The 11,032-nt window shown below is 45.0% G+C and overlaps 1 protein-coding gene across 1 annotated transcript in view; it reads left to right on the forward strand.

Annotated features, from left to right (window-relative positions):
* Positions 1-543: 543 nt before the first annotated feature.
* The window catches only part of LIMK1 (LIM domain kinase 1), a 95,019-nt gene continuing 84,530 nt past the window's right edge, over positions 544-11,032 (forward strand). Inside the window, exon 1 of the mRNA XM_018561241.1 lies at positions 544-839. Coding sequence (XP_018416743.1) covers positions 782-839 — 58 coding nt within the window. The 5' untranslated portion in view covers positions 544-781. The remainder of the gene's footprint in view (positions 840-11,032) is intronic.

Genomic DNA, 11,032 nt, shown 5'->3' on the forward strand with positions numbered 1-11,032 from the left:
CGTCCCAGCGGGGTGTCACCCGGCTGCTCTGGGTGACACCATGGCTGGGTACACCCCCGAAGGTGACCACTGTGTACACAAGCCCTATTCAGATTTGATTTGAAATACTTTCTAATTTTTTGTATTTCTTTTCATTGAGAAGTGTACCAGGCAGACCAGGTACTGCTGCTGCTGTAGAGTGCCTGAGGGGAGCACGGTGCAGCCGCACATTTGAATGCAAAAGTCTGCCTTTAAAGGTGACCACTGTGTACACTGGGTGCTCTGGGTGACACCATGGCCGGGGACTCCCCTGAAGGTGACCACTGTGTACACAAGCTTTATACAGATTTTATTTTTAATACTTTGTCATTTTTGATATTTCTTTTCACTGAGAAGTGTCCCAGGCAGACCATGCACTGCTGTGTGTGTGGAGTGCCTGAGGGGAGCCCGTTGCAGCTGCACAGTGGAGATGACGTAATGCGGCGCTCATTGCTCAGCTCCGATTTGACGCAGCTCTGGGAACAAATAGACGGCGGTATTTTCCTGCCTATGACATAATGCTCATCTGGGCTCTGGCACATACGCACACGGTGCATCCCTTCCCAGGGAAATCTTCATGGTCGTCCTTCCTCCCTGCTCCTCCTACCATTCTGCTGTGCAGCATCTGTGGGTAGCGGCAGAGCTTCCCATGCTGGGGACATACAGAGGAGCTCGGTTAGAGGCTCGCCCATCACACACACCCCATTCCACTCACCCGGCCTGGGCTGCCCCCCTGCTCCGAGGCCTCACACTCGTGGGGTGAATGAGGTTGATGCTACTGTGCTGTAGCTGGAGTGAGGAACACATGGGAGAAGAGGAAGGTGAGGCGCTGGGACCGTCCGTACGTGCTGTGTGTGTGTGTGCGCATGGGGATTCTGATCACACATTGTGCTCTGTAATATTGCATGGCTGCATGTCTTCATTGCCTATTATTTACATTGCAGAGGACGATTCCTCCAATGGAAGTGGGTGCATGTGGTGGTGGTGCTGATGGGGGTCTACAGAGGATGCTGTTTACAGAGGCAGGACTGAAACAATAGGGATGACACTACAGTGACAGGGTATAAGGTATATAATCAGACCAGGACAGTTGTATGGCAAAGCTTTACCATGTTATTACAATTTCAATGGGGGGAGGGGGGTATCACAGCTGGAGAAGACAGGATCTGTAGTTGCCCAGAGCAGTCAATCAGCTTCTATCATCTGTTTGTTCAGTTAAGCTTTGGAAATGTAAGCCAGAAGCTGATTGGTTGCCATGGCCAACTCCAGATTCTATCTGCTCCAGTTGTGATAAATTCTCCCCCAGTGAACGTAAAGAGGAACTCCGGGCAGAAGAAAAGTTAACCCTTGCAGCGGGGCTACCCGAGCACTGCAAGGGTTAAAGTGCTTGTTTTGGTCTAGGGTCTATAATAGCAAAGACATACTCACCCAAACTTCGGAGCCGGCTGGCTATCTGATCCCTGCTCCCCTGGCGGCCGGAGATCACCCGTCTCCCCTCTGCTCAGACTTGAGGGCTATCCTTCAACATCCTCCTTTGGGCTCCGCATTAGACGTGATGATGTCAACTATGTGTCCTACCATGTGTCATGGTAGCCATGTGATTGTGTCACTCAGCCTCAAAGTTCGAGCCGACGTGTGACAATGAAACTGTCACACGTCGGCTCAATAGATCGGGAAGTGAGCGAACACATACCGTCGCTCGCTCACTTCTCGACCATCTCCCTGCAGAGAGCCGTGACTGTCACTCACGGCTCCCTGCAGGGATTCCCCACTCCGATCTTCCAGCGCTGACTGGAGGGGAGGGGGCAGGTACAGCTGGCTCTGCCTCTAGATAGGCAGAGCCTGCTGTCATTCACGCATTTGGGTGGATCTCGACAGTAATGGCGGGATCTGTCCCGGCTGTAGCTTGCGATATACTGAGCTTTGGGTCACGGGAGGATGTTAGTTTATGTCCTCCCGTGACCCTTAGGAGAACTATGGGGAAAAACACTTACCCCATAGTTATCCTTCAATGTGCACATATCGATTTCGAGCATAGGGAATGAAAACAAATTGAAGGAGAAGGGTGGAGAATTATTCTTGTTTGTTAGCTATACGAACATATAACGTTATCATAAATGGGATTTTTGAATAGAGAAAATTGAATATTACTGTATTGCACATCAGCCTGCAAAAGTTTTATCCGGAACTAGAACGTCCGTTTGTACGGAGATTCTTTCTCATGATTTGGGGATGTGTGACAGAGCTGCAAGGACCTTCATTACAGGATCACCACATATTATTAAAGAACTCCGGGTAAATCAAATCCTAACCCTTGCAGTGCTAGGGTAGCCCCAATGCAAGGGTTAGGATTTGACTTGCTCAGAGTTCTTCCTTAAAAATATTGAGATGATTTTTTGTTAAAGGAGAACAATGGGGTTAAGGCTTTTCCCCATAGTTCTCCTTAGGGTAACGGGAGGACACGAACTAGCGTCCTCCCGTCACCCTAGGCTCAGTATACCGCGAGCTACAGACGCCACAGTATACCGCGAGCTACTGCTCGCGGTATACTGAGACGCCACAGCTGAAGCGGATCCCGACAATTGTGCCGGGATCCGCCCAGCTGCGTGAGTGACAGCTGGCTCTGCCTATCTATCCAGTCAGCGCTGGCGGATCGGAGCGGGGAGGGGGGAATCCAGCCCCTCCCCTGTCACGGCAGAGAGCCGCTAAAAAAAACGAAGTTCTACTCACCCAAACCACATTCCCAACTTGCTCTTAGACCGGTCCCCTCTGCCTGTCTCCTCCTCCGCTCCAGCATCAGAAAGTCCCTCGGCATCCTCATGTCCTATATACACTGTATAGAATGTGATGACTCACAGGACCTTAGACCTCTGGAATGGAGGGGGATTGAGGCTGAAGGGAGCACTCTAAAGGTGGCCATACACTTTACAACCCTGCAAGACTTTTGTCTTGCGAGGGTTGTAAAGTAATTAAAAAAACATACGATCTGCCCATCTTGGACAGGCAGATCGTACTTGCGATCATTGCAAGCCCGCCCCCCTGAGGGGCGGGCTTCCGATGACTGCAATGGGAGACGGGCTTTCGATGACTGCAAACGGGCAGTGTGCGTGTGCGCACACCGGCCCGTTCGGTAGTTGCCGAACAAGCAGGCCACTAACTCGCCGAGAATCGTACGATTCCCGGCGGGTTTTCCAGCCTGCTTGTTCGACGAAAGACGGGCGACCGTACAGTAGAAACGGTCGCACGCCTTCCATACACTTTGTGATTATCGTACGATCATCGTGCAGTGTATGGGCACCTTAAGAGCAAGCTGGGATCGAGGTTCAGATGAGCATAACTTTCTTTATTAGCTCCGTGGGCAAAATGAGTACTTAACCCTTGCAGTGCCAGGGTAGCCCCACTGCACGGGTTAGGGTTTGATTTGCCTGGAGTTCTTAAAATATATTTTTTTAAGCCCAACTCCAGGCACAGTAGCGTTACTAGTGTTAAAGCTGTTAAAGCCTCAGACCGTCTCCCGTGAATAACGCTATCATCCATACACACAAATCTTCTTGTTTACATGCGGATGAAAGTGCAGGTCCCGCTGTACTTCTGTGCCCACTCGGATGTAATTACTAGACCTTAGTCACATCTTCGCCCCCTCTCCTGGTCATTCACAAAACATCCACAGCCTGGCTTCATTTTGTGAATGGTCAGGAGGAGATGGAGGCAGAGATGTATCCGTAGCATTGTAGTCTATGAGACCTGCAGCTCTTGCATCCAAGTCTGGGGGGATCTGTACTTCTACCAGCATGTAAACAAGATTTGTGGGATTGAGAAGATGGCATTAATCATGAGAGGCAGCTTTTTGGTAAGCAGAGTCTTCAACAGCTTTAACACAAGCAAGTTCCTTGTGCCTGGAGTTGGACTTAAAAAAAAGTAATCTTAGTACTTTTTAATTCTGCAACTTTCAATAAAATAGTATCTGGTGATCATGTGATGAAGGTCCTTGTTCAGGCACTTCCTGTTACACCAGGGGTGGGCATCTCCGGCCCTCCAGCTGTGCTTTAACTACAAATACTACATGCATCTGCCTCTGGGAGCCATGCCTGGAAGTGTCAGTCTTGCAATGCATTATGGGACTTGTAGTTCCGCAACAGTTGGAGGGCCGGAGTTGCCCACCCCTGTGTTACATAGTGTTCTGTCCCTGTCCCCCAACTGTATTTCTGTGCTGTCAACTTGTCAAACATGGTCAGGAAAAGGCCATACAAGTGACCTTTTAAATACAAGCAGACATGGTCCACTGCTGTCACCATCAGGAATCCTGCCCAGAGAAATGCCATGCAGTTACCGCATGTAGACACAAAGTGGCTGCAGGAGATCAGCAACACCAAGATGCATCATAAGATGAAAAAAATGTTGAAACGCTAGTATTTTATTAAAAAGCAGGCAATTGTTTATGATACACATTACTGTATAAAACAAAATGGCATGCTTTACATCTATATTAAGGGCCCGTTCACACCAATGTCATGCATTAAACGCATGGTTCCATGCAACGCACACTATTGCTGTACCCCGTGTTTCAGCAAAGCACATTGCAGTCAGGAGGTGCGTTTGTGGTGTCATTCAAATGAATGGCAACGCAATGCACCTGCTGCACTGTAACACGCGGTAGGTGCTTTGCGTGGTACCGTTCGTTAATCACATAGAACCGTGCGATTACTGCACGGCATTGGTGTGAACGGGTCCTAAATGTTGGCTGCATGCTGAGTGCGTGGCAGCGGGATGTAGTGAATACTGTGCAGACGTACCTACCACTCAATGCTAGGACATACTTTGATTAGTGCAGGTATGATGGATTTGCTGTGGCAGATATTATGTGCTCCGGGTACTGGAAATATGAAACTGTTGTAGTGTTTACTGCTGAGAGTTATAGGTGGAGGTTAAGTGGACAGTGACCGATGATCAGGCTGAAGGTATAAGGAAAAGAGGTAGAAAAACAATGTGGGCAGATGAGAGTACAGAGGAGTACATAGTTAGTACAGAAGGAATACATAGAATGTGCAATGTTATACTGTATAGCGGGTGATGAGATATTATTCAGTGTTATGCTGGCACGGGGCAGGTAAATGGTACTATAGTTAAACGTGATTGCTGGGACTGATGCAGAAGATGGAGAGAGATTATTATTATTATTACATTATATTTATATAGTGCCAACAGTTTGCGCAGCGCTTTACAATATAAGGAAGAAATTACAATCACAATACAATTTAAGACAAGATGGTAAGGAGGGCCCTGCCCCTGAGGGCTTACAATCTAAAAGGGGAGGGGTAAGTGATACATGAGGAGGTAGCTGTGTGGGGATGAATTGTTTGAGAATGTGACAGTTCAGTGGTTAGGTTGAGGTGGGATAGATGACAGTGGTTAGGTTGAGGTGGGAGAGATGGCAAGCTATCTTTTCAGTTTTCATTTGAATAATTGTCAGATGTTTAGATACTCATTGACCTTTAAGACAGATTTAGTAATAACTGAGAAAGTGGAAATGTTCAAACAAAGTTTACAGATACATGGAATAACCTCAATATATATATGTATGTATGTGAGTATGTATATTATTATTGATTGAAATTATAATTGAAGTTTACACTATTACACAGGAGAGTGAAGCCATGGACTGCAACAGTAACTATGGGTCATAATAAAATTAAAGGTCTGTGGAAATTATTGCAAATGGTGCTATGGAATATGACAACAGAGATAGTGACTGGCTGGCACAGGCGGCTGTATTGGTGCAGTGGATGGTTGCTGTGGGTGATGGGTACAGATTTTGGTGACAGGTGCCATGGGATATTTGTGCAGTGGATGGTTGCTGTGGGTGATGGGTACAGATTTTGGTGACAGGTGCCATGGGATTTTTTGTGCAGTGGATGGTTCCTGTGGGTGATGGGTACAGATTTTGGTGACAGGTGCCATGGGATATTTGTGCAGTGGATGGTTCCTGTGGGTGATGGGTACAGATTTTGGTGACAGGTGCCATGGGATATTTGTGCAGTGGGCAGTGACAGATGCAGGGAAAACTGGGTGAGTAAGTACAGAATGTTGACAGATGGTGACAAGTTTTAATCCTGTAATTGCAGACGGTGCAGGGAACTAGAGCAAATGCAGTGATTTTATCCAATGCATCATCCATAAGCTAACTACAGTGCAGTGTATACTAACATTCAGTTTTTTTAGTGAAGCTTTCAGATGCTTCTGTATGCCCTGGGTGCTGATGCTGCAGTGAACACGGATGGAGATGCACGGTATGCAGGAAATTGAAAGCTATATGGTAGTAGTATCTGTGAATATTTTAGTACGGAGTGCTCTTACAGCAATAGCGGCAAACAGAATGGGTACAATGGGTTTTTATAACAGAGACAAGATCCTTTGAAGCTGCCTGTGTTCTTCCTTGGTTATGTACTCTAAAAAAGGAATCATCATCATTTAAGATGGTACATCGAATCTGTTCATTTTCAGGTCCCTAGAATGTTTAGTTTAATTTGCTCTGTGAGGTTTTAGGGAGAACCTCGTATGCTTCAGTTTTAGACAAAATAGACATTGACAGAATCTAAGAAAAAATGATGCTTGGTGCCCTATTTTTAAAAGGTAGAATAGTACTGTGATGGATCAAAGTTCCTGCTGTGCTTGTGCTTCTTTTTTTAAATACATTTTTGAAAAAATATTGCTGTGAAAAAAAATGCTGCTAAAAATATTTAATTTAAAGGTATTCAAGGGATACACAGTTATCATATTTTAAAAGCCACAACATTGTAATCAGGCCTGAAAAAAGTTATTTTAATTCAGAGGTGGGCAAACTGCGGCACTCCAGCTGTTGTGGAACTACAAATCCCATGAGGCTTTGCAAGAAACTCACAGCCACAAGCATGACTTCCAGAGACAGGTGTATTATGGGATTTATAGTTTAACCACAGCTGGAGTGTCAGAGTTTGCCTACCCCTGGTCTAATGAAACCAATGCTGGACCAATCCCAGGTGCCAGGTAGCCAATGACCCTTAAAGGAGAAATACTGGGTGAGTAAAATATACCCTTTCCAATACTTAAAGGAGAACTATGGGGTCAGGGCTTTTCCCTATAGTTCTTCTAAGGGTAACGGGAGGACACAAACTAGCGTCCTCCCGTCACCCAAAGCTCAGTGTACCGCGAGCTACAGCTCGCAGTATACTGAGAAGCCGCAGCCGGGACAGATCCCGACATCAGTCGAGATCCACCCTGCTGCGTGATTGACAGCTGGCAGAGCCAGCTGCGTGATTATCTAGCGGCAGAGCCAGCTGTACCTTCCCCCTTGTCCGCTCCGCCAGTCAGCGCTGGAGTATCGGACAGGAAAGGGGGGGCATCCCTGCAGGGAGCTGTGAGTGACAGTCACGGCTCTCTGCAGGGAGATGATCGAGAAGTGAGCAAGCGACGGTATGTGTTCGCTCACTTCCTGATCTATTGAGCCGACCTGTGACAGTTTCATTGTCACAGGTCGGCTAGAACTATGAGGCTGAGTGATTTTCACTTGCCTCATAGTTCTCCTTTAATGCCAACGCATGACTGCTGCCTGCTCTTTGGATCCAGAGCCCAGCAATTAGTAAATTAACTTCTGACCCAAAAGCCAAAAAAGTTTGTCTTTACTTCTCTTTTAAAAATTACAGCTTACAGTCACCTAACCTTTGAGGCTTCTTCTAGTTGTTGTCAATGGAGGTGGGTTCTAAAATAATATTTCTGATTGCTTCTGGATTGGACTGGCTGGTTCCTGAATTCCATAATATTTTCTCCACCCCTGAATTAGATAATTCATAAAGAAAAAGGAAAATAAAACCTCAACACACCAGCAGACGCCATACATTTTTAAGAGAGAAGGATAAAGACTGCCATTGCTGACATCCCCTACTAGCAAAATGAGACATTCTCACTTTTCTCCAACTTTCATTTGCTGTTCAAGGTTGGTGACCTGGGGTACTGGAGACAGACCCAGTCAAGGAACTGGCATTTCAGAAGGAAGAGAGCAATGGCAGCTTCCATATTTCTCTAAAGAAAAGTACTTTAGGAGCCCGTTCACACCAAGGCTTGCATGAATCACGTGATTCCGTGCAATTAACAAACGGATCCGCGCAATGAGCCTACCGTGCGTTAACAGTGCGGGATGTGCGTTCATTTAATTGGCACCCCAAATGCATCACCCCGCCCGCAATACAATCCACCATACCACAAAGCACAGAACAGTGTTCACTTTGATTTTATAATGTATGCCTAAACTCTGAGTGCGGATGTTATGATTTTCAATGACTGTTTGTAGTGCCTAAGATGAATGCAGTGTGAAGAGCTCTTGACTCTATGCAGGTTTTAGCTGTGGTGATGATAGATAAAGGAAGACTGGTGAGTATAGAACATCAGTGAGAATGCAGAAAGTGATTATAATTTCCTATCAAGTGAATTGCTGGCTGTTTTTGCCTCAAGCTAAGGGCTTCACTTTCTACTCTCTGTTATAGAAACAGAAAGGCAAGTTTCACAATGACATCATAGGAGTTTCCCTACAATTCCATCACCTTTCTTCTATCCTTTATTCCCCTTTAGAATGTGCTGACAAATACTGAGATATTAACAGTAAACATATTGAACTAACCCTATCTGTTCATCGGAGGCACAATTCGGTCTTTGCTGATTGCAGTTGCTTCATTCAATTGCTCCTTTGTGCCGTGAATTTGACAAGCAGCTTCTGGGTTTTCACTATATGGAGCATAAACTGCATCTCATAATACAATATGGTAACTCAACAAGTAATTGAGAGGCATTGTGGGATACAATGGGGATACACAGTAGTTTCATTGTGTACTGAGGAATGAGGTCTCCTGTGTTAGATAAACAAAATGTAAAACTTTTCATGTTACTTGACATCAAAAAATAATTAGCTTTACCTGTATAGCATCCAAAAAGTTTGTCACCAAAGTACAATTGGACCTTTGTAAGTTTCAATTAATATCCATTCCAATCTTTTTTTTTTTTCTTTTTTCCCCACGACCTCTTTTTCTTTTTCATACTCTTTGTTGATATTTCTCTGCCCTCTCCCCTCAAACAACATTTATTATCATTATACAGGATTTATATAGCGACAGCAGTTTGTGCAGCGCTTTACAATATAAGGAAGACATTACAATCACAATACAATTCAAGACAAGATGGTAAGGAGGGCCCTGCCCCTGAGGGCTTAAGTCTCTTCTTAATAAAGCCTTGGCCTGATGAAGTACAATCTTGAAGTGACACCGACTTATGATCTGAGGATATTATATTTGTATACATTCTAAGAAACCTCCTAGGGAGGAATGCTATTGGTTGTTATTTAGGGGGCTTTATATAGTGGGGGGGGGGGGGGCGAGTTTTTCTTTTTCTTTAAAGGATATTAAAGCCTCAGCTTTTTTGCAGTAGATATATGCAAAAAGTGTAAAGAAAAAAAAACCCTTTTAAAAGGGATAATACTTGTGTCTTCTCTGCGCGCTCCCGTCCGAAAATGTGAACATCCTCGGGCGGCTGCAAAGCATCTTGGGGCAGGCGCTTGCGCAGATCACGTTTCCGGCCAGGGCGTGAGGAGAGACACAAGGTAAGTCTATGGACGGCGTGCACCCACATGCAGACACTGGGCGGGAAAGTGCCAGCAAGCCTAGAGGAGTCAGCGCTGGATCGGAGACCCACCGCAGCGCTGGAGGGACAGATGAAAACGACAGGAAAGAAGATCGGATTAAGAAACATCATTAAAGGTAAGTGCTGACATTAACATTGGGGAGAGGGAAAAACATTTTTGCCTTTAATGTCACTTTAATTACATCATTGTTTATTGTTTATATTTAATTTTGTATTGTTCCTGTAATTTTTTTGCTGGTTTTTGTCCTTTGTTTTTGAAAATCTAATAAAACTTGCTGAAATATAACATCCATTTCAATCCACAATATTGGTACATCATGAAGCAGCCATTTAAATAAGGGAAAAGAGGTTTTAGAAAGTACTCAAAGTGGGAAGATTGAAAACATGTGTAAGAAATGTGATGTAACCATGTTCCCTGGAATTCATAAAGACTGTCATATACACTCATTAGAAATCTGTGTCCTGTCTGTGCAACAAATGGAGCAAGTTGTGACTGAATTCATTCTTACTTACCTCCGCCTTTCTTATCACTGATATAACGGCATTTCTTTGGGTCCATTCACACCATCTGCGTTGGAGCAGCGCTGGCCGTTTGTTTCCAGCGCAGCCCTGACGCAAGACAAGGCAATTTGCCCTGTCACAAATGGTGCCCATTCACACCATCGTGTTGCGGTAGAAACTAGCTCACATCCCGCTCTGCCCGTAGAACTGAATGAATTGTCACTTGTGGCATTTCAGTAAAGTTCTAACAAAAAAATTAACACAATACAATGCGCTGGAATCAGTGCTTTGGCTCTGTGCCAGGGGAACCAAAAAGCAGCGTCTGGGGTGATTGGGCCCTTAAAGTGGAAGTAAATAGCTATGTGAAGGGTGGGTTTTTGTCCTTAGGTGTGAGTATGCACAGCAACTTCCACACAGGGGTTATATCCTTCTTGGCATCTGGCTCATTCAAGGCATCTTAGAGGTGCTTTGAATGGACTGAATATGTGCTCATGATTTTGGTGCATGACTTTCTAACATAGCCCTAGAAAAGTGTGGCGAAAGCTTTATTGAATTCCCCTGTAATGTTTTATCTTTGCATGTTTATAAATAGGTCCCTGAGTAATAACATGTAACTTGTTCCTGTGTTTTTCTTCTCAGGAAATAAAGAAGGAAGTACTTCTGTGTAAATGTACTAAATAAGTATTTATTCCTCTGCTCCATCTAATGGCCTTAATGCAGTATTTTTGTAACAATGTAATTAGTTCTCTACAAGAAAACATTTGATTTTGCCTTATTCACACAGATAACACATGCAGATATCAGTTTCCAGGCTCAGTGAACCTTTTATAAATACCCCCCCCCGCCCCCC

The sequence above is a fragment of the Nanorana parkeri genome, unplaced genomic scaffold (assembly GCF_000935625.1).
Source record: "Nanorana parkeri isolate BGI_ZX_2015 unplaced genomic scaffold, ASM93562v1 scaffold509, whole genome shotgun sequence".
NCBI lineage: Eukaryota > Metazoa > Chordata > Amphibia > Anura > Dicroglossidae > Nanorana > Nanorana parkeri.